Consider the following 27,714-nt stretch of genomic DNA (forward strand, 5'->3'; position numbering starts at 1 on the left):
TTACAGTATTGCACTTTTAAATATAAATATCAATGACAATAAAGTGGAGTGACCAGTGCAGATTAAACAGAGTACTTGTGAAGCTGCAGGGTAGCTTCTGAGTGCTGTGTTGTGTGTGTTTAAGTGTTGTGGTTGAGGTGTCGTATGGCTTGGTGGTAAAAACTGTTTTTAAGTCTTGTAGTCCGAGCAGACAGGCTCCTGTAACGTCTGCCAGATGGTAACAAGGAGAACAGCTGATGTGCTGGGTGGCTGTGGTCCTTGATGATGCTGTGTGCTTTACGGAGGCATCGCTGGAGATAAATGTCCTGAATGTGCTCTGCTGCCTTCAACACCCTCTGTAGTGATTTACGGCTGCTGGCAGAGCAGCTTCCGTACCAAACTGTGATGCAGCTCGTCAGCAAGCTCTCAATTGCACACCTGTAAAAATTTGAGGTGATGTTGGCATTCGTGCTAAACTTCCTCAGCCTCCTCAGGAAGTAAAGCCGCTGGCGAGCTTTCCTGATAGCAGTGTCTGTGTGAAGGGTCCAGGAGAAGTCCTCAGTGATGTTGACTCCAAGGAACTTGAAGCTGCTGACCCTTTCGACCTTGACACCGTTGATGTGGATGGGCTGGTGTTCTCTGACTGGTCGTTCCCGGTAGTCCACTATCATCTCTCTAGTTTTGCTGATGTTGAGAGTCAGGTTATTTTCCAGGCACCACTCGTACAGCGCCATCACCTCCTCTCTATAGGCCGTCTCATCGTTGTCTGTGATGAGGCCTATGATGGTTGTGTCATCCGCAAACTTGATGATGATGTTGGACTCTTGTTTAGCAACACAGTCGTGTGTGAACAGGGAATATAGGAGGGGGCTAAGCACACAACCCTGTGGCGTGCCTGTGTTTAGGATGAGTGATGAGGAGGTGTGCTTACCAACTCTCACCACCTGGGGCCTGTTTGTGAGGAAGTTTAGAATCCATCTGCAGATCGGTGTTCCCACCCCAAGGTCGACGAGCTTCGTGGCAATTTTGAGGGGATGATGGTGTTAAATGCCGAGCTGTAGTCGATGAAGAGCATCCTTGCATATGTATTCCCTTTCTCCAGGTGAGTGAGGGTGGTGTGCGTTGCCAGGGCGATGGCATCCTCTGTGGCTCTGTTTGTCTGATAGGCAAACTGAAGAGGGTCCAGTGTGTCAGGGAGGGAGGAGCAGATATGACCTTTGACCAGCCGCTCCAGGCACTTCATGATGACGGATGTCAGTGCAACAGGACGGTAGTCATTCAGACAGGAGACCACTGATTTTTTGGGAACGGGAATGATGGTGGATGCATTGAGGGACGTGGGGACCACTGACTGCCTCAGGGAGAGGTTGAAGATGTTGGTGAACACCTCTGCCAGCTCGTCTGCACATACTCTGAGTAGCCGGCCTGGGATGCCGTCTGGTCCTGGAGCTTTGTGAGGATTTACCTTTTTAAAGGTCCATCTCACAGCTTCTGTTTTCAGAGTTAGAGTTGCAGCCTCACTGTCCTCCTGAGGGTAGAGGATCTGCTCTCTGTTGTCTGCGTCAAAACGAGCATAGAAGTTGTTAAGCTCGTCTGCAAGAGATGCAGTGGGCTGAACACTGTGTTGACCTTCTTGTAGTCGGCGAGGCTGCCGGACACTGGCGCCATTGGGCCCTCTGACCACCACCAGTAGGCAACGGGTCAAGTGTCTTGCCCAAAGACACAACGATCGAGACTGTCGGAACCGGGGCTCGAACCGGCAACCTTCCGATTACAAGGCTTGAGCCACGATCGCCCCGGAAAAACATTGCCATGTCTCATGATTCTCAGTTTCTGCTGAGCCATTCAGACGGTTCAACTTTGGCATAAACAGCATGACAGCAATAGTTCAAGCTGTGCTGATGGTGTAATGGTGTAGGTGATATTGTCTTGACACACTTTAGACCCCTTACTACCAACTGAGCATCATTTAAAGGCCATGAGAATCGTTGCTGACCATGTCCGTCCCAGTAAGTGTCCAATCTTCTGATGTCTGCTTCCAGCAGGACAGCACATTATGTCACAAAGCTCAAATGATCTCATCTTGAACATGAAAATGAGTTCACTGTGTTCAAATAGCCAGTGGCTGGTGTAATGTGGTGGAATGGGAGATTGGCTGTGCAGCAACTGAGTCTCTGAGGCATGTTTCCAGCATCTTGTTGAATCTATACCATGAAGAATTAAGGCAGTTTTGAATGCAAAAGGAGGTCCAACACAGTACTGGCAATGTGTTAGATAGGAAGTGGCTGCTACCTATTTTCACCATAAATGTCACACAGCAATACTTCCAGGGTGTAAAGGGTTAAAACAAACAGACCTTTTACATCGAGAGAGAGAGAACAAGTGGACCAACAGTGAGCAGTTTTTAAATCTATTTATAGAGTGAACAGTTCTTACTAGCACAAAGGGATATGGCAGCCAGGGCCTGATTGCAACTCTTTAGTTAATTATATAAGACGATGTTAGCAAAAGGGACACATAGAATAAGATGGTTAAAAAAAACACAGTCTTTGAAATGTCGTGATTCAGTTTTAGTTTCTGATAATCATCATTTAAAAAAATAACGGTTTGTACAATAATTAGAGTCTTTGAACTAAACACTTACAGTCGTTTGTGTGTGTGTGTGTAGACGTCTACAGCGACGGTGAGCATTGTGGTGACTGACGTTAATGACAACGACCCGCTGTTCGATACTTCCCTGCCAGTGAACCTCACTGTCATTGAGGAGCAGAAACACGCCTACGTTGGACAGGTTAAGGTAAGATTAGACACACACACACAGAGCTGCACACAACACACTCTAAATCATTTGGAGAGAAGCAGCCTGCATGACCAACCTTATTTCTCTCACATTCCCACATCACTGTTCACTACATGTTTTTGAATACATTTAAGCACTCACTGCAATTAATATTTGTAGTGTGTGAACAGGTATAATTACAGCAAGTTTGCATGCTAATGTGTTCATTTTCCACTCGTTCCTGCCTGTGCATTTGTTCAACCTTTTTAGTTTATTTCCTTACACTAATCCTTTATTATAATGATGAGTCATGAACAAACAGACAGTTTAGATGGGACTTTATCTCAATCTATCAGAAACACTGATTCTCATGCTCAATTAAAAACCCAAACACAGCGGTACAGCAAGATTACTTTTTTCTGTTATTTCTCTAGTGGCTCACACCAGTGTGTTTGAACTGGTTGCACAGCTCTCGTGTTATTGTGACACAAATCATCATATCTGAATCTAAACCATGTTTCGTCTCATTTCTTCAGTTATAACTGCAGATTCATTGACCTTTCTGTTTTTCACATGTTTCATCTTAAATTGTGTTAATTTGCATCATGCAGGCTGGCTTTTTTGTCCCCAGAAAGACGGAAGGATCCCACAATATGACTGTGTAAACAGATTATTGTCCCCTCAGCATAAGTACATGCACGCGCACACGGATTCACAGAGGCTCTAATTGAATTTAGCTCTTATAATCTTTCACAACAGGGACCAAAGACCACTAATGTAACTTCTTAAACTGTGGTAGCTTTGTAATTAGGATTGTTATTATGCTCATAGGACTTTGAGTGCATATTGCAGGTGGAAGGGGATACAAGGAAATACGTGCATGTCCTGTGGTGCAAGTGTGTGGAGTAGTGTCTATTAGGATTGTTACTGTACACAAAACCTTACAGAAAATAGGGAACGAATACAAACTGTGTGTAAATCCAAATATTCCCTGTTTTAAAAAATGCACAAACCATCAGGTAAAAGCACCAACGATGGCACTAAGACCTTTATGAAGTTTCAACCAACTTGCAGTATTTATTTTCTTTCTTTCTTTTGCAACAAGAAAAAATAAAACTGAGACTAAACATGTCCCAATAAAGTACAATGGTTATGTTTTTCTTTTGTTTGGGGTTTCTTTTGTTTCTTTATTGGAACTCAACTTGGATGAGAATTCTTGGTTACATTCCCTTTATTTTTCCTGTGTTTGTGTTAAAGCAGTGGCATGAAAATTATCTCTAAATCTGTGGAAAATCTACAAAAACAACAACTTCAACAACCATAAAAAGGAAAATAAATAGTTGGGTTTAAAGGACGAGCTTTGCTTTCACCTGTATCAGCACTCTGGTCTCCACTTAGCAGAAAGACTCCTGGACTTGTTCCAGACCTAATAATGGACTTATGTATTCCCTAGACAGGGGCCATGGGTAAATCTGACACTTTGATAGGCTCTGATCTTTAAAGATGCTCACTTGGTTGCATGCTTGCTTAGATTTGCTCCAAGCTTAATTCATAAGCTTTATACAGCGATGTCAGGGGGTCTTTGATCAGCCTGACACTTTGCCAGGTTCTAAATGTTAATCACGCTTCTTTGCTTCAACACAAGGACTTCTCCTGAGATAAATACATGACCCTTGTACACCCTTATCCGGGACTTTGAACAAGTCATACTTTAACAAGTTCCAAACTTAAAAACTTCAATAGTGTTTCTTATTTGGACCATCGGGCACAATTCCAACCCTTATGCCCGAAGAGGATATCTCATTCCAAGCATTCCAGATTTTTACTTTCACTCAGATCTTTGGCCATGTTCCAAATTCAGCATCCAAAAACCCACCCTAATCTGTGGAGAGGGCACTTGAAAGAATTCCAATCCTGAACTTCCTCCCTTTCAAGGACCCTTGGATCTATTCCAAACCAAAACAGACTATGTGATCCCTCAGTGGGCTGATCAAGGCACGACTCTGGGCCACATTCCAAACCAGGGTTCGTAGCTGTAAGCATTAAAAAGATTTCCGGAAGAATGAATAGACCTGACCTTGGTTTGCTGATTCTAGTAGGTAAATGGGAACAGGGGAAGATGTGAAAATGCTTGGATGGCAGGAAGAAGTGGGAGAACCACAATAGGGAATAAAATGTGGGATGCCAGAGCTAAGAGCCTCGTTCTTAAACTGTTTGTCATGAATTTAACACATATGGTTAAATAATTGCTTAGAAAAAGGACAGATTGAGTGAATTCAGTTTGTTGCTGTTTTAAAAAGCCCCAACATGAACTGAATTTTCATTATATAGTTGCAAATGGAAGCAAATACCTCACACTTTTAAAGCAGGCTGTTTTAAAGCAGGTCTGTTATACTCCTTCTAGCACCATATTTTCATTTCTTGAATTCCCCAAATTTACTTTGCATGGTCCACAGTTAAACATATCTATCCATCCATTTTCTTAATATTCCTGTCCTACTTGGGGTTGCAAGGAGCATGGAGCCAGCCTGAAAGCAAGGCAAGGAGGTATGAAACTCCCTGCTATGATGTAACAGTACTAACCACTGTGCCTCCCCAATTCAAAATAGAGACATCACTATGCCAGGAATGTAGTTGTCGGTACCAGTACCAGGAATAGATGTTTGCCAAGTTGTCTACAAACATAAGAAGAGATGTAGATTTGAAGAATAAAGTACCACCTTCCTGAGTGCTTATTGTCTGATATTCCAGCTCTATCAGCAACGCATAATGTTAGACACAGCCTCATAGTGAGATGCATCATATCAACTCTTAATCAGTTTACCAGTTCGGTCTATCCATCAACTGCAGGGTTAGGCAGTCATCCTGGGAGGTCTTTCTCAGCTCTTCAGCCTGAGAGAGGGGAATACATCAGTGAAATGACCTGCTACACTGTTGGCTGTTCATTACATGATTACCTGTCGCTGTGTGACTGATAACTTTCTGTGTACTGTCAGTGGAAATGTGTTGCACAGAAACTGGCTCGGCCATTTATTGTAAATTGTTTTAAATTGATTGGTAAGAAAAACATCATTTAGGGGTAAACTTTTAGGAAGTAGGCCACACATTATCGATATCCCTTTAGACTGTGTACATGACTGTGCTACACCTCCTTAAAACTATCAGTTCTGGTTTAATATGGCACCTCATAGCCAAAAAAGCTGACGAGAAACAACAGAAAAAGAAGCAACTCCACAAAAGCTCACTAGAATACATTGTAGTAATGAGACGACTAGCAAGGGCTTGTCTGTATAGTAACTAACCTACTTAGAAAAGACCTACATGCTGTTATTATACCTGAAATAAAAGAAATGCACTCAGAGACAGATTAATAATATCTCAGTAATCGAGTTTCAGTTGCAGGTACTTCTTTTAGGAATTAAGTTAGAGGCGGAGGTGAGAATGGGATTAAAAAAAAACACACAAAAGGGGGGGAACTGAAAGAAAAGAAGCCTGTGCACCTGAACATGACAGGCAGAACTTGTGAATGTAGAGATAAGAGTTCATATTTCAGGCTTTAAGGTGTGTTTTTTTTTCTGGAGTCCGTCTCTGTTGAAAAGCTTCCTGCATAAGGTAGCTGAGACATTAATTCTATTGTGGTCGTGGCTTTTAACTGTCTGGCAATGTAATTACGCTTAGATAACTGTGAGAAAGACATCAAGGGAGGGATAAGACACGAGGACAGAGAGCAAAAGAAGAGGCAGAATAAAAGCAGAGTGGAAAGTCATGCTCATTTTGGATACGCAAACCTTCTGCAGCAACCAACTCTGGGAACTGCAGTCATCAATATGTTTAACATCAGGTGATTAATCAATGTAAATGATTCAATCCAGCGTGTAAAATGTTGTGACAACTTTACTGTACTGTACTTAAAGGTGAGTTTTAGGGGAAATGTTGTCAGTTAGCCCCAATGATTTACATCATTACAGCTCAAACGGTTTGTTTTGGTTTTTTTTACATTTCAAATTTATGCAAAAATACATAGCGACAGTCAGGGGCCCTTCTTCTTCTTCTTCTTTCACCTGGTCGCCACAGCAGATCTTCTGCCTCCATCTCCCCCTATCCCCTCTCTCACACAAACCTTCTGCATCTCCTACTGTCTATCTGCTCAATGTTCAACATCCTTTGTCCTGTGTGAACCCCCTCCCCTCCAAAAAAACCCCACAACTCAGCCTTGCTTCTCTAACTTTGTCTCCAAGAACACTCAAGGACTCTGAGTATACAAAATCTTGACAAAAAATTCTCTTTTTAGAATTATTTGGAAATACATTTCAGATGGAGAAGACTGGTACCACTTTGCCAATGTCCAAGATGCTTTGGCCAGATTAACTTAATAGAAAAAAACAGGGGTTTAACCCATTATAAAAAGTATAACAATTTTCAATTCTGTCAGTATCTAATGCCACTGCCATTTTACTCTTATGGAAGCAAAAATATTTTGGACACTAAATGCTCTTAATCATTGTCGTATAAATTTAAAAACAATTACTTTTTTATTATAGTACAGAATCCTAATGTAGTCAACAACTGCTTACTTAGAAATACTCTCAATATGACACAGCGATTAACAGGCGTCATAAAAGTAACAAATGTTTTAGAACTTGTTTAAATCTAAAAAAAATGTATTGTTATGTTTTAGGCAAATAGCAAACTGGATTTATGTTTTTAGTTTGCTTTAGTTTATTTTTACACAGACATGTTGAGTTTCCTGTTTTATTGTGAAGTTCTGTGTCTTATGTTAGTGTGTCTGGTTTTGCTTCCCCTTGTCTCATCAGCTCTGATTTCTCCCAGCTGTGTTTCTCTCCTGCCTCCTATTCCCTGATTACGCCGTTGTGTATTATAAGCCCTGTGTTTCCTTTTGCTTGTTGCTGGTCCGTCTGTGTTGTCTCCCCGAGTCTCCCCGTGTTTCCGCCGTATCAGAATCAGAATCAGAATACTTTATTGATCCCTGGGGGAAATTATTTTTTGTTACAGTGCTCCATTTTAAACCAACATTAAGACAAGACAGACAATACACTAACTAAGAATAGTACAATATATACATATATATACATACATACATACATAAGTCACTCATAAATAAATAGTTGGAAAAGAAACATGTGTAGTTGTAGCAGCAAACAGTGTGTTAAGTGGATGCGTTGTACAGGGAGATGGCCACAGGCAGGAATGATTTCCTGTGTCGTTCAGTGGTGCTTTTCGGTAATCTCAGTCTCTCACTGAACGTGCTCCTGTGACTGACCAGCATGTCATGGAGTGGGTGGGAGGTGTTATCCAACATTGTCTTTATCTTGGACAGCATCCGCCTCTCCGACACCACCTTGAGGGAGTCCAGCTCCATCCCCACAACATTGCTGGCCTTACGGATTAGTTTATTAAGTCTGTTGGCATCTGCGACCCTCAGCCTGCTCCCCCAGCATGCAACAGCATAGAGGATCGCACTGGCCACAACAGACTCATAGAAAATCCTCAGCATTTTCTGGCAGATGTTGAAGGACCTCAGTCGCCTCAAAAAATAGAGACGACTCTGGCCCTTCCTGTAAAGTGCTGTGGTGTTTTTAGCCCAGTCCAGTTTATTGTCAATGTGTACTCCAAGGTATTTATAGTCCTCCACAATGTCAACACTGACCCCCTGGATTGAAACAGGGGTCAAGTGTTTCCTGGTCTTCCTGAAGTCCACGATCAGTTCCTTGGTCTTTGCCACGTTGAGCTGCAGATGATTCTGCTCACACCACGTGACAAAGGAGTCGACCACAGCCCGGTACTCTGTCTCATCATCCCTGCTGATGCATCCAACCACCACAGAGTCATCAGAAAACTTCTGAAGATGGCAGGTCTCTGTGCAGTGGCTGAAGTCTGTGGTGTAGAGGGTGAAGAGGAAGGGGGAGAGGACAGTCCCCTGTGGTGCCCCTGTGTTGCTGATCACCTTGTCAGACACATGATAGTTTCATGTCAGTTTTGTTAGTTTCCTCAGTTTAGGTTTCTCTTAGTTTCTCTGTATGCCCTTCTCGGTTCCTCCTGCATCCTGTTCACCTCAAAATAAAGCTCAATCTTCGCATCTATCTCAGTGCCTGCGTTTGGGTAGCACCTCTACATAGCCTGCCTTGCCAGCCGTGACATTAACAATACGATTCACCACAGCCTAAGCCAGTTTTGCAATACCCAGACCTAGTTTTTAATCATTTAAGAATTTAAATTTAAATTTAAGACGGTATACTGATTTTTTCTCAAGTGAGAAATTGATCAAGCACACCATTCAAGCATTTAAGCTAATTTTTCTGAGCTGATTTCAATTAAAGGCCTTGTGTATACTGCTGGATTAACCATTACATATCATTATCAGTACTGTTAGTTTATGGCATAATGTGACATAAATCTTACATTCGTTAATGACCTAATAAGCACTACAACCGTGCTTGTACACAGTAAAGACATTTTGTCACTTTTGGATAGCGCCAGGCTCATTCATTATCCTTGCATTTTTTTGCTAAGCTAAGCTAATTGGTGGGTTTTACAGCTAACAAATGACTGTGTGGTATTAGTCGTTTGTCTAATTCTCCACTACATTTCCCCCAAATGTTTAAGACTAACAATTTACTTCATTTGCACACACTAAAAGTAAGTAAAGAAAATAAGCACACACACTTTGTCCACGTCTCCTCGTTTTCAAGCTATAAAATTGCATTTTTCTACATTCTCGCCTTTTTACCTTCGCTCTCTCATTTATTTTCCATGTCTCACTTCTTTCACGCCTTTCTTCAAACAACATGGGATAATCATCCAATATGTGGATGCTCTATTAAGTTTCTAGCAGTTTTACCCCCAGATAGTAATGAATCACTGAATACGAATCACATCAAGAGGACTTCGTTTTTCTTTGAGTCTTCATAACACTGACAAGATAGAGTCTAATTTTCATTAATTCTAATAGTCGCTGTGTGAGATGCGATGAAACTTTAATGATCCAAAATTGGGGAAACAGACAAAAATGGGTCACTGCATTAGCAAGTAGTGACTGGAGTACAGCAAATGAGGTAGAAGGTAAATATGATTTGAGTAATGGGGGTTAGATGAAGTTATTCAACTGACAATGTTGACAATATTGCAATTAAAGCCTTTACATAAGGATTTTCCTCTCATTAAGTAAAGATGTATGGCCCCTGTTTGTTGTTTGATTTAGTGGCTATTTTTTTTCAGAGATCATTACTAAATACTATTCAATTGTAATTCTAGCTTTTTACAGGTTGTTTTATTCTAGCAAGTCTTTAAGCTTTTAAAAAAGGGAAGGTTTACACATTTGCCTTCAGCCTTGCACTGTTTGGGGGGGTTTTGTAACCCAAGAACCATTTGCTGGTTTCACACAATAATTGCTGTCAACCCAGCTGTACTTTTAAAGTGGATATAAAGTCAAAGTCAAACTTCATTCAAATCATTCACAATAATGCTCAACATTGTTCAGTTTAACACATAAAATACAGAAAAATGCTCTCACTTTTTAAGTTAATTTCAATTTTTATTTATATTCTGCTTCACAGAACCTAAAACATAAAAATAAAAATCAACCAAAAGCAAGTTTAAAAATATGAGTTTTTAGCTGTTTTTCAAAAGCGACCATGGAGTCCACAGATCTCAGGCTCAAAGGGAGAGAGTTCTACAGTCTGGGGGCACAGTTACAAAAGCTCTTTTGTTTTCAGCCTCGTGTGTTGGACAACCAGCAAGCCCTGGTCACATGACCTCAGGGACCTGCTGGGCATGTATGGATGTAAAAGTTCGCTGATATATGTTGGTGCTTGTCCATGCAGAACCCTGAAAGTCAAGGTCAAAACCTTAAAGTGGATTCTGAATTTAACGGGGAGCCAGTGCAGCTGAATCAGCAGGGGCGTGACATGGGAGTACTTGGAGGACTTGGTCAGAAGCTTTGCAGCAGCGTTCTGAACAACTTGCAGACGCTCCAAAGAGGCTTTACATAAACAAGTAAACAAAAAATTACAATAATCCAGATGAGATGAAACAAATGCATGAATGACAATTTCTAATTCGGAGCGCGATACAATGGACTCAGTTTAGCAATGTCTCTCAAGTGATAAAAACAGAAGCGGACCAGAGATTTAACATGCGCGTCCAAAGTCAGAGCTGAGTCAAAAGTTACACCAAGGTTCCTGATAGAAGGTTTGGCAAATGTAGCAAGTGGACCCAAGTTTTTCCATAACACTAGGTACAATTTTTTCAGGAGCACAAACGAGGACTTCAGTCTTCTCCTCATTTAGTTGAACAAAGTTTTCAGTCATCCAACCTCTAATAGAGTCTATGCACCTATGCAAAATCTGTAGCTTGGGAACATCTTGCGGCTTAAAGGAGATATATAACTGAATATCATCTGCATAGCAGTGGTACAAAATGTCCTTAAAAGTGCTCAATAAGTGCTGAAGAAGAAGTAAAAACAGCAAGAACAATAAAGGCCCCAAAACTGAACCTTGTGGCACACCATAGGCAAGAAAAGTAGAAGAGGAACTGTACTTAGAGATAGCCACAGAAAGGATCATTCATGCAAATAGGATTCAAACCAGTCCAAAGCAGCCCCTGATATACCCACCCACTGTCTCAGCCTGTCTAGCAGAACATGATGGTCCACAGTATCAAAGGCAGAGGTCAGGTCCAACATCAACAGAACGGAGCATTCTCCTGCATCACAACTCATCAAAATGTCATTGGAGACTGTAAGAAGTGTAGTTTCAGTAGAGTGAGCTGTACGAAAGCCAGATTGGAATTTATCCAGAATGCTGTATTCATCTAGAACAGCTATAAGCTGCTTAGCCACAACCTTTTCCAAAATCTTAGCAATGAACGGTAATTTTGAAATCGGTCTGTAGCTACTGAGAAGAGAAGCGTCAAGCTTAGGTTTTTTTTTAACAGTCGGTGAATGACAGCATTCTTACAATAAACAGGGACCTGACCAGAAACCAGTGAGGTATTGATAAGTATTGTGAGCACACAGGGACCAATAGACTGAAAGACAGTTGGGCGATTTCGGCCTACAAGCATGTCTCTTAGCAGGTGCCATTTTGGGATCCTTATAAACACAGCATAATATTATGTTGAAGCACAGGACGTATTACTCTGCGAGGCTCCTGACTACAGTAGCTGTAATGCTCCTACAATCCGTCAAGCAGTGCAGCTTCGTAACTTACCAAAGTCATACTAAAACATTTTGACTGATTTTTCAGGGCCATGTATCACATAGAATCAGTTCGAGGTCAGTAAGCACAACCAGAATTGATACATAAGGCGTACTGGATGGTACTGGAAGGCGCACTGTCAGTTTTTTGAGAAAATTGAAGGATTTTAGGTGCGCCTTATAGTCCAAAAAATACAGTACTAACTTTAATGTAGATGAGGCCATCTCTGACACATTACAGGCAGCAGTCCTGCCTGTAGCCACAATAACTTGTAACCACACAGCACCTGTACAGGATAGTTTTTGACCTTCAAAGGTTCTTTGTTGATGGCTTGCTTTAGGGAAGAGAGGGTGCATTAGGATCTGGAAACAGTGGATTATATAAGACTCAAAAAGCAGCTATATAGACACTGAAATTCTAAAAAAAAAAAATGTTTTGCAATTAAATAATATAACATAGAGTAATATGCAAAGGTCTTGAGCCACCACTTATTTCTTTATAATTAGCTTCCAAAGAGAGTTTATTGTATTTTTAATATGCTCTTGAGCAACTGTTCCCCAGTTTTTCTGATGGTCTTTCAGAGTTTTCTTTGGACATTTGCTGCTTTTTCACTTATTTTCAGTCCAGTCATTGTACGTGACCATTTTCAGAAGAACCTCTTAAAAATCCATTTAATACTGACCTATTACTTTCTAAAACGTTACCCAACTCAAGGGATCTAAAAGTGTTGTGTCTAAACATGACAGGAAACAAACGAAAAGAGCTCATTTTAAATTGGATCTTTAGGTAGATTGAAAAGACAAAAGTGGCAGGCCTGAAAAAAAAAACAGAAAAGAAAAATAAAACAATCATACAACCAATTTTAAATCAGTACCTTGAGGCACTTGACTACTAGCAGCCATTTACACACATGTATATAATTTGTTTCTGTGGCTGAAAAAACAGAAATTGAGAAAGATTAACAGTCTGACAGCCATAAAATAGTATTTTTACACCAACAAGGTGTTATCAAAAACTTGGCATATCTTGGCATGACATACAATCTTGTGGAGTGATTGATTTGAAGTTTAGGGTTGATTTAAGGTTGAATTGCCATCACTGTACATCTGTATGTACAGAAGGAGTCAGGAAAAAACACTGTGTGGAGGCTTTTTCATGCATTCAGCTGTTGTATTTCAGTTCTTGTGTTTGGGATCTTGTCAAAATAAATGCAGAAACGTACAGTCAGATTTGGATCTACATCCAATGCCATGATTAGTAATATCTTGCCAATTCTCCCAAAACACTGCCAGTGCCATAAAAGCACACCTGGATAGAAAACACACAGTGGAGCACTATCAGTCATGGACAGGTATCCCCAGAGTGCAGACCGCAGCGTTATTAAAGCAGTGTGGGATCATCTCGACAGAGAACAGAAAAGAAGGCAGCCAGCATCCAGAGAAGAGCTTTGAAAGTTCTTCAAGACTGGAGAATTATTCCTGAAGACTATTTAAAGAAATTACAAGAAAGCTTGTCATCGAGTTCAGGCTGTGCTGAAGAATAAAGGTGGTCATACCAGATATTTACTCTCAAGCTTGATAGAGTAGTACAGCCTCTGGCTTTGCCTTATATAACGTATCTTTACTTCTGTTTGCACATTTTATTAAATTGCTGAACCTCTGCCAGTTTCACAGCAAAATACAAAGAGGTGAGGGGTGGCTCGAGATTTTTATGTGGCACTGTACACTTACCATCACTTAAGGGAGCTTTAAGGTTAGGACTTACTCTTACTGTAATTCGTGAATACATTAACATCCTTAAAATCATGCATAATTAAGCATATCAGCCTTTTCATCTGATACTTTCCCATCCATGTTGAATTTGTGTAACACAGATACCCCATCTGCACCTTGTGAGTGTCTTCTAGGGGATTTTCTGTCAGACATGTTTTCTCTTTATGCCCTTCCTTTTTTGGTTAAAACATAAGGCTGATTTGGGACTATGCTATGTGTCCCCATTGACTACAATGGAGACATACACTCTGTATACACTATATATAATGCTCAAAGCACTGCTGTGCTGTCAGTTTGCTAGCATGACTGTACAGTCTTGTTCCACAGTGTTGTTGCAAAGTAGGCAAAAAACACTTTGCTTTTTGTGTTACCTTGATCTCAAATTGATTTTGTCAGTTTTTTATCCTCATCTAAGAGTACAGTTATTAATAGCCGATAGTTGTCAAGGTATTACCTTCATTGAAAGAGAATTTATCCAAATTGAATCTGACAAACTACTAAATTTTTACCCTCAAAGAGCCCATTGAAGTTCTGGAAGAAAGTTGGTTCTGACAGAGCTAGACTATAGGATCAAATCAGCAACACTGAACATGTAAACAACAACCATAAGTAAAGCAGCCATCCTGAGAATACCCTTTGATAAACAGACTTTCATACAGGGCTTCAAATTTATTAGTTCTGCCATCTAGAAAAGAATGTTTATATGCCCCTGGAATCCTTCTGGAATTGTAAGCCAGATGGTAGAAGAATAAGGTGTGCCCACAGCCGTGAGTGTCTATTAACCCTTACCTTCAAAGTGCATCACAACGCCACCTTCAAACCAAATTACTAAGAGGTGTACTTGTGATCAGTGCACCCTTGGCACCTTTATTCAGGACTTCCAATCTATGGAATGGATTGCAAAGTAATTACACAAGGACCACAGGAAAAGAGACTGTGCATAATCCAAATTTCAATTAAAGCTAATGTTTAAACATATAGTAATTCAGGTTGGCCTTGAGAATTAACAAGCAGAAAGTAAATTTTTGCTCATTCTGGAGTTCAGATGGTCATTGGGGACAACGTTTTACAAATTACTGTGAAATAAATAGAGACTATGACTTGAGAAGGGATCTGACCATGACCTGTTTCTGTCTGAGGAGAGAACTCTCCCTTAGATAATTAGCATTCATGGACTGCTTGAAAGGTTCCCTTCACTTTCCATTCAGTTTTCTGACCTGCTCCAACAGGTCAGCATGGCCTCTAGCAAACCTCTTCACGATCACATTCATCACTGCATACTTGAAAACCCTTGGCACATTAGTAGCGCTGAAAACCTGACCATCTGCAACTCAGTTTTTAAAAAAAATCAATTTCCACAAATTTACCATCTCAGTAAATGGCTGCATTATTTTAACCTTAAGTATATCCAATGTTGGGAAGGTTACTTTTAAAATGTATTCCATTACAGATTACAGAATACATGCCCCAAAATGTATTCTGTAACGTATTCCGTTACGTTACTCAATGACAGTAACGTATTCTGAATACTTTGGATTACTTAATATATTATCATGCTTTTTACAACAACGTGAATGTACTATTGCTGTGTGATTTATTACTATTACTGAAGGTCCGCGACTCTGAACTGTAGTAAAGGGACCTCTGACTAATACGGCGGGGTCCCTGTCGGCTCGTAGCCGAAAAATAGCTTTACTTTGTTGTGTGGGTCAACTTTTCTTGCGAGAGACAGAGAGAGGCGTTGAAAGACTGCTCCAACGTTCCGTTTTCGGAGGAAAACACGAACACGGTGTACAGTCGAGTCTTAATAGCTTACTTACAACTGGGCTCGTCAGGCACTCTTCTTGGCTGAAGTGGTTATTATTATATTTACATGCTTCCAGCTCCCGTTTTTCCTCGATGACAACTCGTACCTTTCCACTCCCCTTTTTCTCCCTCCTCGCGCTCACAGACCCATAACGTGTATGGCAGTCCATTCTCCCTGCAACACGGACTACACTGCCCATGATGCTACATTCTTTAGAGCTATGCTTGTAGCATTCTGCCTGTTAGCTTAGCACAACAACAACAACAACGAAAAGGTGCTCTCTCACCCAGGAAACACACAGTCGCAGAGAGAGAGAGAGCGTCACCCTGTAACCATGGCAACCGTAACGCTGCCGCCTGGAACAGCAGAACGTAGCTGTCAAACAAAACCCAAACAGTCCTGACCCGCGACAATATGAAACAGGAAAGTACCGCAGTGTAATCCATTTATTTCAACAAAGTAACTGTATTCTGAGTACCACCTTTTTAAACGGTAACTGTAACGGAATACAGTTACTCATATTTTGTATTTTAAATACGTAACGGCGGTACATGTATTCCGTTACTCCCCAACACTGAGTATATCATGCTGTAATACTGTGTTTTTGTTTTAGTCGTTATTTTCAATGTCTTTTCTCATCTTCTGGTTACTATGTTTTTGCGTGTCCATTTGTTTCTTTAGTAATTTATAATTGCTGAGTTGATGTAAGTTTCTCTTTAACTTTTGTCACATACAAGGCTTCAGTCACATGGAATTTACTTACTGGTTGCTAGAAAAAATTCTCTACTCCCCAACTGACAAGCAGTGGCTGATGGTCGTTAGGTTGAAGTATGATGCTGCACAAGAAACATCTCCTTGTGATTGCCTTGGTCACTAGCAGATGGCAGAAATGGAACATTCTCTATTTTTGCAAAACGGAAACAGAGAATGTAAAAGTATGAGTAAACGTTTTGTCGTACTGCTTCAGCCAAAATGTTTGAAAAAGCGCAACTTTTTCTTTTAAGCCAAATGGTCTCCTGTTTTGGTTTATGTTGCAATTTTCACAGCTTCACAACAACTCAGAGAGTAGATGTCAACTGTTTGCAGACAATTTGGCAACTTCCATGCAAACAATGGGCAACTGCTGCAATCCACAAGTGATCAAATGCAAGAAGGTTTTGGGTGCAGCAGCATATATTTTTTGTAAATACTTTTTATCAAGCACGTACCAGTTACTTCCATGAAAATTTGCAGTCTTTAGTTGCTCAGGAGACATTAACATTTGAATTTAGCCCCAAAGCTATATAGATTATTGCAACTGTGGTGTTTACAGGTCATTTTTAGTTCTAAAATGTGAAATTCGAAGGCATGGGATCACAGTTTATTACTATAAACATTTAACACACCAGGTTAATGAACAGTTGTTTAAGGTTGTTTAGTAATGCTGTATAAACAGATTGCTAATTATCTGAGCAAAACTTGCCATACTATGCCATAGACATAGTATGTGAACTCACAGTTTTCTTATTGTTCAGAACAGGTGTGAAGCAATTATTTTTAACACTTGCCACTGACTCTCAAATTATATTTCACTTCTGGGAACTTGTATGAAACAGCAATGTAAGCAAACCCTAGGCCCGCACACACAAATACACACACGTGCGTCGTGTTAATGTTTCCTCTGTTCTCCTCTCCCCTGCTCTGGCCTCATCTATTTTAATGCAGTGAGAATGCTGATTGGACAAGATGAACATTTAGACAGGGTGAAAGGAACAGCAGCTTGCAATTTGTCACCTTCTCACTACTTTTTAGTAGTTGAAAGAGATGATGTGGAGAAGGGTTTGACTGGAGAACAGATGCAGAGATAAAAGCGATGCAACAAAGGGAAGAAGACAGTGATCTACTTTCTTCCAAGTGAAAATTGAAACCACTGTCTCATTAACTCTGGAAAAGTTTAAGAATTGCTGGTGGGAAGTAACTTTAACACCTTTGGACAAGTTGCAATAAGTGGGAAAAGAGAGCAGATCCCTCAAGTTTGTCTCGACACCCTTGCCAAATCAAACCCAAAAAACTTTGGATTTTTGTATAGGAGCAATAGCTAAAAGAATGTTGAATAAAGTTTAGCTCAGACAATATGGCAGGACAGATGATTTCATGTAACTCTGACCCGCTTTCAATTGTTGTCAAAGTTGTCAAAAAGTCTGCAAATACATAAGGCCCCTTATGAAACTGTACGGCAGGAAATGCTGTTAATAATTCTCATCATTCACAGCTATCTGTCCTTCTCACACATACATTGATTCACCCCCTTACCCACCCAGTATCTTTCCTAATTTCAAAAGAGAAACCATGCAGTTGTTAACAAGATTGAAAAAAATGTTAAGAGTTGTACATCATTGATTTACACATGTACTTTGTTTAATATGAGAGGACTTTTTATTCAAAGAATGACTCACCTCAAAGGCAGCCTGAAGTGCTGCTTGCATTTCAAAACAGCTGATTAAACCCTTGAATTCCCTTTTCTTATTATGTGTGTGCCTGTGCTTTTTGTTCTGTCTGGTTTAGGCTACAGATCCAGATCTGGGGGCAAACGGTCAGGTCCATTATCGGCTCGTCAACCACCAGGGGCTGTTTTCCATCAATGCCACTGGAACCATTACAACTGCAGTGCCACTGGACAGAGAGGTGAGACGAAGCTACAGATTCTGTTCCTAATTAGTTTAAGGCAAAGCAGACAACTGTAAACGGTAATAGTATTTTTATGACGTAACTCCACAAACAGGAATGGCTGAAAGAAGTGTGTTTTTGGTTTGCAAATCCTTCTATATGTCCCATTCTCTTAAATTTGATCTTTTGATGATGTTGGAGGAGTTTTGTCAAAATCTGGCATTAACATTCCCTTGGAATGAAAGATGAACTGCGGGGCTGAATAAACTGTCAGTGCAGTAAAGATAAACCTATCCAGATCAACTGAAGGGCCAGCAGCTTCTCTTGGATCCTGGGCCAGTTTCTTGCTGGATTTTTGTTTTCCCCATTTCTTAACGACATGACTTTCAGAAACTATTCATATGCTGGAGACTTGCCATTCAGGGCTAATACTTGTTCTTTTGTTCTCCAGTTGTCTAGTTGGCTCAAATTTTTTAAGGACACACTGCACATCATAGCAAGATATGACATGTTTTCAGCAAATATTTTGTTATGAATCATATTCTTTGTGCAAAAATAAAATATTTTGCCTTTCAAACTGTGTTTTGTTGGCATTTGTTGTAGAAAAACGGTTTTTGTTCCTAATAATAAAGTGCATAAAGAGAAGTTATGTCTAGACACTACAATGGATCATTCCAGTAGTTAGGTGCTGCTTTTATGCTAATATAGGTCTATAACAAACGGACTTAAAATGTGTGCAAAAGAAGCCAAAAAAAACACCTTTCTGAACTGTTGCTAGAGAACTATTGCTCAGAACCATTGCCCTTTAAAAGCAAAATTTAAAGAAAAGAGGAGTGGTTGAAGAGTTTTGCACAGTACTGTCAAACAATATAGTGGTGACATATCCAGCAGCTCAGAATTAAAATCTGGTTGACATGAATGCAAACTGTAATTTGGGTGGTTGGTGGAAGAAAGCTGTGAGAAAGTAATTCTTGTTTGTAGCTTTGTTAATGCTAAATTTTGAATCTGTGTTCTCCTGAAGGTTAAAGGCCATTACTATCTCACGGTTGAAGCCTGGGATGGTGCAGAGAATCCACGGCGATCCAGATTAACACTTCGTGTCACCGTTCTGGATATAGACGACAACAGCCCAATATTCACCCAACAAACTTACAATGTCAATCTACCGGAGAACAGCCCAAAGGGCACTGTTATATTACAATTAAAGGTAAGTGTTTGTAAAGAGGAACAGGTGGTTTTGTAGCTTAGGCGTTTAGCGAATCAAACAAAAAGAAAAAAATCTGTAGTTCATTGGAACTTTTATATCTAAATTTTTGGTAAAGTGAAAAAGTTCTCCAGTGTAAATAAGGCTTTGTTGCAAACAAAAACTTACTGAAACTAGATCATGACAAATAAATCATCTCTGCTGATGCATTGGTTGGTTTTAGATTAGTACAGTTATATCTGAATCAGCAGATAAACAGTGCAGCAAAGAAAGATGGGGGGTTTTTTTTGAGAAAACTACCTGCATTATAAGATGTAATTTCTTCAGCAGATAACTCTGGCATGTATTTTTTATCTGAAGAAGATCCAACTCAGTGTTGCTCACAAGTCTTTAAACAAATGAATGGATTCCTAAAGGAACTGTTCTATATTGCTTATGCTGTTTTTATGTGTGCGTTAATTGTTTGTACTGCCATTGATCTAACCAACGATAATTTCCCAGAACAATTGTTTTTTTCTGTTTGTTTTTAGTGTATTTCTGAGAGCAATCACACAGCTTATATGTTTATATGTTTCTTAATTAAAACATCACTTTTTCTTGTGTTCTCAATGTTAGCGTTATCATTTAAATCTCTATAGCACTGTAGAGGTTTAGAAGAACTTTTTTTTTTATCAAATCTTAGCATTCCTTAGCAAAGACACAAATTGCTGGTTTGCATTTATTTTATATACAGATCAAGCTAATATGTTTAATGTCCTTAATAATGTTCTTAATAAATCCCTTTATCTTAAAAATTCCCATTGATGTCAGTCTAATTTAATGTTATTTGTGCACAAATTATTGAAAATTATATTTATGCTGCATGCAGTGATAGAACATTGATAGTTTGATAACACTTGCAGACACGCTGCACACTGCAGCAGAATGTGAGATAAAGCTGCACAGCTACACTTTAAAATTATTACATAAGATATGGACCACCAGCTGTAATTTAAAGGTTACTACCACAGGCATTTCTGACAACAACACAACATAGATCTAATTAAACTGTTATAGTGTGTTACAAGCAGGTATATATGGATTCTTGTCCTACTGACAAGTATTAGAAATTCACATTGCAGTGATATTGCTTTCCTTTCCATGTTCTCTGTAGGCGACAGACGCTGACCTCAACTCCAACCTTACTTACCGAATCAGAACCGAAGGCTCGGACCAGGACATCACTCAGCTGTTCCACATCGACTCCAGAACAGGCGAGCTTTCAGTTCTCAAGGTTCTGGACTTCGAGGCTCTGTCTGAGTCAGAGCCCACATACACGTTCACTGTAGAGGCCCTGGACACAAAGGGAAACATGCCTCCTGGACTAGCCTCTGTTACAGTCAGAATAATGGTGAGTGCGTAGGTATGTGTCTACAAGCTAGTTTCTCTGTGTGGACATAAAGATGGGTAATATTTTCTACTCTTTTAGTAAAGTGTCTTTAGTTTGAAGAAAGGTAAACTGGCGTTATGATGTAGCAGGTATTGGAAGATCATTATGCTTTTTGGTGGGGGTTTAATAAATGAATAATGAATGAAAATGGAATATGGAAAAGGCAAGCAAAGCATTTTCAGTCAGGAAAATAAAAAAGACCAAAAAAGCATTTTAGAACCAGCGTGTGAAAATACAGTGTGGTCTACATTGTAAAATGGCAAGTGCCAATTGGCGGATACAACTGCTAACTTGCCATCCAAGTGGCATCGGCAGCATTAGAATTGATTGTTGCAACATCTGTTTGGTGTAGAGTCCAAGCGGCAACCTTTTGGGCTGGAAAAAAGCACCAAAAACTGCATTTTTTTGAATGACCATTTGACACTCGCTCCAAAAGAGAACTTTATAGTAGCAGTCACCATAGCTGGTTTTCCCTTTTAAATCAAATATGTGGAGGAATTCTTTTTAAACCCATCTGTTTAAATCATGTTAAGTCTTACATGTATTGGAGCAAGGCTGCTTTGAGTGTTAGATGGTTGCCAGTTCCTACTAGTTCAAATAACTTGTCACGGTCCGGGGCAGCGGCCGTGTGGAGAGCGGAAGGAGGACTCAAAACGCAGCACTTATTCAGGTGTGAGGGTGATTTATTGATAATATCCAATATAAAGTGGGGATGGTAAAACAGAACTAAGAATGAACTAACTGGGAGAAACTACACAAAGAAATAGCAAACCTGAGCATGAAGGGAGAACAGCAGGGAGAGCACGCAGGGGATTACACCAGGTATGAACACAGACGACGCGACGAGGAGCAGAGGAAAACACACACTATAAGTACACAAAGAGACACTGGGAAATCACACACAGGTGGGAGACACAGCTGGACCTGATTAACCTGACGAGACAGGGGAACACTAACACCAGGGACCAATAGAGGGAGCACAAACCCAAAACCCAGTATCTAAAATCCCAAAACACAAACCATCCCAAAACAGCCCAAGAATGATAAAGAGAATAACAACAATAAGGAACACAAACACAAAGTCACTGAGTCATGGCCGCAGGACCATGACAGTACCCCCCCCCCCCCCCCCCTCAAGGGCTGGCCCCTGACAGCCACAGAAACACACCACCAGACCCGGGCGGGCGGCAGGGGGCCCAGGACGGAGAGACCGGGCCATGACCAAAACGAAGACCCCAGAGTCCCAAACAAACGTTCACAAAACTCACAGCGGAGCAGAGTCCGAAGCACAGTTCAGGCGGCCGGCCACGAAGAAGGCCGCGGCGGCGCGTAAAGAGTTCGGGAGGCCGTCCACGAAGAAGGCCGTGACGGCGCACAAAAAGTTCAGGGGGCCGACCGTGCGGAAGGCAACGGCGGCCGCTCAAGCGAAGAGGGTCCGGGGGCCGGCCGTGTGGAAGGCAACGGCGGCCGCTCAGGCGATGGCGGTCCGGGGGCCGGCCGTGCGGAAGGCAACGGCGGCCGGTCAGGTGACGGCGCCCGGCCAATAGCCTAGCCAGCGGTCTAGAAAACGGCCGTTTAGCTCCAGACCCAAACGAGGCTGGGCCAGGCGAGGCTGAAGGCACGGAAGCCGGGGCCGCAGCGGGCGAAGATGCTGAAGACGCTGCTGCAGGCGATGGTGCGGATGCTGAAGACGCTGCTGCAGGCGATGGTGCGGATGCTGAAGACGCTGCTGCAGGCGATGATGCAGACACGAAGGCTGGACCAGACGAAGATGCAGACACGAAGGCTGGACCAGACGAAGATGCAGACACGAAGGCTGGACCAGACGAGGGTGAAGCCGGGCCGGGCGAGGCTGAAGCAGAAGCTGAAGCTGGGCCAGGCGAGGATGAAGCTGAAGCCGGACCAGGCGAGGATGAAGCTGAAGCCGGACCAGGCGAGGATGAAGCTGAAGCTGGACCAGGCGAGGATGAAGTTGGACCAGGCGAGGCTGAAGCCGGGCCAGGCGAGGATAAAGCCGGGCCAGGCGAGGATGAAGGCGAGGATGAAGCCGGGCCAGGCGTGGATGAAACCGGGCCAGGCGAGAATGAAGCCGGGCCAGGCGAGGATGAAGCTTCAGGCTGAGGCGTGGCAGTAGCAGGTGGTAGCGCTGCAGGTGATGGTACTGCAGGAGGCGGCGCTGCAGCCACAGGTGGAGAAGCAGCCACAGGTGGAGAAGCAGCCACAGGTGGCTGGACGGGATCCTCGGGCCCCCCAGCAGGCAAAACAGGAGGCTGGACGGGCTCCTCGGGCCCCCCAGCAGGCGAAACAGGAGGCTGGACGGGCTCCTCGGGCCCCCCAGCGAAAACAGCCGCAGAACCAGTGGGCACCGGGGCCCCCGGCACACATGAAACATAACCAGTAGGCACGTGGGCCTCTGGCACACATGAAACAAAACCAGTAAGCACGCAGGCCTCTGGCACACATGAAACAAAACCAGTAGGCACGCGGGCCTCTGGCACACATGAAACAAAACAAGTAGGCACGTGGGCCTCCGGCACACATAAGGAGGGCTGCAGCTGCACAGAGCCACTGACCCTGCTCAGGCAGTGACAGCCCGGTGCAGTTCACAGCTGGCATCTTGGCCTCCAGGGGTCCAGAGTAAGCTGAGGGCAGTAACCCAGCCTCTGGGGAAGCCCCGGAGTGAGCAATAGTCTCTAATGTTGCCAGCTTTTGAGGAACAAGTCCGTAGTGAAACAGTTTGTCTCCCTGCTCAGAAACAGCGGTGGAAAAGCAGTGTGAAGGTTGTGACTCAGCCATTAACTGAACTACGGGTTGCGGCGATGCTAGCGGTGGTGGTGGCTGAGTGGCTGACTGGAGCGGCGGCAGAACATGTAATTGTGCCCTTAGGGAGGCTAACGGTGGAGCTACAGACTGGGAAGCTTGTAGCTGGACACAGAACTGAGCCGGAGAATGGCAATAAAGTCCTGGCTCAGAAGGAGCGGCAGAGACACAGTCTGTCAGTTTTGCAGCGGGTTTGTACACGCCCACTTGGGAAGGATCCGTTACCACGAAGGTAGGTAAGCGATCCATACAGTCTCCCATCCCGCTCTGAATAGCCCCAGAAAACAGAGTCCCGGAATCTGGGGAAGCCAGAACATGTCGCTCGCTCACCGCCTCGGGCTGCTCGAAAGTAAAAGCAGACGGGGGGTGAAGTCCGAGGTCCAAAAGGAGGAACTCCCGCTCCCACGAACAAAGCGAGCCCAGAAGCCATGGGAGACCGGTCACCAGACGCTGTAGCTGCCTCTCTATAGCGCGCTGGGACGTGCCACCCGGGTTTTCCAGCCACCGGTCGATGAGCTCCTGTGTGGCATCGATGAGATTTTCCCGTAGCTCCCTGGACGGGTTAAGCGCTGCTGGGTCCATGTTGTGTTCGCGTCGTACTGTCACGGTCCGGGGCAGCGGCCGTGTGGAGAGCGGAAGGAGGACTCAAAACGCAGCACTTATTCAGGTGTGAGGGTGATTTATTGATAATATCCAATATAAAGTGGGGATGGTAAAACAGAACTAAGGATGAACTAACTGGGAGAAACTACCCAAAGAAATAGCAAACCTGAGCATGAAGGGAGAACAGCAGGGAGAGCACGCAGGGGATTACACCAGGTATGAACACAGACGACGCGACGAGGAGCAAAGGAAAACACACACTATAAGTACACAAAGAGACACTGGGAAATCACACACAGGTGGGAGACACAGCTGGACCTGATTAACCTGACGAGACAGGGGAACACTAACACCAGGGACCAATAGAGGGAGCACAAACCCAAAACCCAGTATCTAAAATCCCAAAACACAAACCATCCCAAAACAGCCCAAGAATGATAAAGAGAATAACAACAATAAGGAACACAAACACAAAGTCACTGAGTCATGGCCGCAGGACCATGACATAACTAAAGTATTGGTGGCTTTTGGATCATTTTAAATGTAAATATCTAACAAATAATATGGTTTACTGTGTGATTAATTATTATACTAACAGACCTCCCAAGAAGTCTGTCCTCCAGTTTTGGTGAGTAAAATTTGGGTATTTTATTTTTATGCTCTTATTAGCAGGTATCTGTGTCTGTGCAATGCACCCATAAAGTCTATGGATGCGACTTGCTAATCACCTTTGCTAGTGTTAGCAGATAACTTAGCATTCCATCCTCTCGTCCAAATACAGTCCCTTCTGGCTCCAAAAAGCAACACAGTGATGCTCACAATCATACAAAAAAAAAGGGTTCACAAACCAATTTGTGATGAAACAAGTGGTGCTGCCATATACCAGAAGAAGCACATGGTGGACTGCTGTGGGTGGATACACTCAATGTAAAACAGTATAAATATAGGCTCAAACATATTGTATTGCCCAAGGTTTTCACTCGTCTGCCATCACATGCATATAAACTTGAGTGACATCACATATTTTAATTCATAAGCTTTAATGGCACATCCTTTGCAACTATAATAGCATTAACTCTTCTGGGAAGGCTTTCCACATTGTTTAGGAATGTATTTATTTTTTACCATTCTTCCAAGGTATTTCCAAGGTTTGACACTGATGTTAGATGAGAAGGCCTGTGTCACAGTCTCTTCTGTAAATTATCCTAAAAGCGTTCTGTTGGGTTGAGGTTCCCAAACTGTTCCCACAAAGTTAGGACCATGAAGTTGTCCAAAATGCATGCATTTATTATTGAAGCATTGAGAGTTAATTTGACTGGAACTAAGGGCCCGAGCTTAACTCCTGAAAAACAAACCAACACCATAATGCCCCCTCCACCAAACTTTACACTTGGCACAGTGCAGTAAGACAAGTACCGCTCTCCTGGCAACCACTGAACCCAGGCACATTTGTCAGTTTGCCAGATGGAGAAGTGTGATTTTCTACGGTGTGATTTCTTGATTTTATACACCTTTGGCCATGGAAGTGAGTGGAACACCTGAATTGAATTATTTGAATGAATCGGTGAGGAAATATGCATAAGTGTGCTGAAGGTTTTACAATAACCTTTGATTAGACAAGGTCCAGGCCTATTAACCTCTTGCTAGTGATCATGATTGCATACTACTCTATGCAGAGGTATATAATGCTCAAGCCTACAGTGATCTGGAAACTGCTGGAAGCACCAGTGTGATCGTCCACAGTGAAACCAGTTTTAGATCACCATGGACAAACAAAGTGATGAATTAGAAAGAAGTCCCTATCCAGTCGTTAAGTGATGACGTGACGAATCCTACTTCCGGGCCTAAAGTAGTCTGCGTTTAATATGGCTTTTGTGTTAACATGTTTAATGTTTTGTATTTTCTTCTATTTAATCTCAAAAAGCTCCTAAAACAGTCAGTGATCACTGTTGACCTCCCTCGTCTTTTATTACCGCTAATCATTTATTTAAGCTCAGTTTTTAAAACCTTAGGATGTAACTACAGCCCAGCCCATGGAGCAGTATATGAATGACTAACCTCGTATTGTGGATGGATTATCTCAGTTGTTCTCCTGGCTGAAGTTTGGTCCTTTTACAGCATCCTGCCATGTGATTACATTTGTTCCTGACCACCAAGAACACTCACATTAACTTTTATTGAGTGGAAAAAAAGTTAGCTTGTTTATATTATGCTAACATAGCTGTGTCGCTAGCGGTCACGTAACACATCATTATATACCAGCTAGCCCAACTTCAGTAACCCTACAAACGTCACTGCTGTTTAGTTTTCTGTCCTTATTTATGTTGGAAGTGATAACAGAGCTGTACGTTTTAATTTGTTTCCAAAACCCCGCAGTCAGGACATGCTATATTGTATTTAGATAGAAGCTAGCGAGCTAACTCCCTGCTAACTTCTAACTCCGTTAAATGTCATAAATTCCGTTTTCATGGATGCCTGGATGTTAAACTCAATTGTTATACCTGGTAGAGCAGAACGCTGATCATTTTATTAAAGATGAAAGACTTTAGACAGTTTTTCAACTCTCAGTAATGCCATAGTGATCGTTTGATATATGGACCGAAGCAGCGGAGTTTAGGCCCAGACACGGCTAGTGACGTCAGACTTAATGACCGGATTACAAAACAGATGAAAACTTGGACATTTGGGTGTTCCAGCAGGACAGTGATCCCAAACACACTTCAGAACTGGTTTTGGATAAAGTAGGCGAACATGTAACTGGACACAAAGCTCCAACCTCAACCCTCTTGAAAATTTGTGGACTGTTTTCTTAAAAGCCATATCTGTGCCAGGAAACCAACCAATTTGAATGAATTATAACATGAAGAGTGATCAAGTATTTAGACAGAGTCATGCCAAAAGGTTGGTAGGGACATTTAACCAAACATTAGTAGGCATGTGCAAGCCTATATGTATACTTTTGACCCTGTGTGAATTAGAGAAAATCCAAAAATAAGTTCAAACTTGAGCACCCAGTTCTTGTCGTTGCTGATGTATAGTGTACAATCATTTCACCCAATGTTACATCTACTATGAAATTTCAGGAATTTGAGCAAAGTGTCAAAGAGCAAAACTGTACATTTGGTCTTCAACAGCACTGACTTCCTGCCTTTAGCCTTGACTATGTCAGTCTCTTATATACAGTATGTGGTAAAACCTTGTCTTTCATACATAGTTCACAGTATAGATGACTATACACAACAACAGATGTACATCCACTACATTCAAATTCATCTTAAACGTCTACATGCTAGTCTATTTGATTGCTTGACCTTGAACTTCTGTTCAGAGCATGGCTACTATTAGAGTAGTATATGCCAATATTTATAATCAAGGAAATGCATCAAAGCATCACAGCATCTTCATTTTACACAGCCAAAACAGCACATTGTCTTCCTGCTTTGTTTTTCTTTCCTGTAGT

The 27,714-nt window shown here is 42.0% G+C and overlaps 1 protein-coding gene across 5 annotated transcripts in view; it reads left to right on the top strand.

Annotated features, from left to right (window-relative positions):
- Window positions 1-27,714, top strand: part of LOC113019379 (protocadherin-15-like) — a 248,355-nt gene that overhangs the window by 137,626 nt on the left and 83,015 nt on the right. For all 5 annotated transcript variants that reach the window (XM_026163064.1, XM_026163065.1, XM_026163062.1 and 2 more), the window contains exons 20-23: window positions 2,648-2,776; window positions 18,097-18,216; window positions 19,220-19,405; window positions 20,556-20,792. In XM_026163064.1, the coding sequence (XP_026018849.1) occupies window positions 2,648-2,776; window positions 18,097-18,216; window positions 19,220-19,405; window positions 20,556-20,792 (672 nt within the window). The remainder of the gene's footprint in view (window positions 1-2,647; window positions 2,777-18,096; window positions 18,217-19,219; window positions 19,406-20,555; window positions 20,793-27,714) is intronic.

This window comes from Astatotilapia calliptera, chromosome 3 (assembly GCF_900246225.1).
Source record: "Astatotilapia calliptera chromosome 3, fAstCal1.2, whole genome shotgun sequence".
In the NCBI taxonomy this organism is placed as follows: Eukaryota; Metazoa; Chordata; class Actinopteri; order Cichliformes; family Cichlidae; genus Astatotilapia; species Astatotilapia calliptera.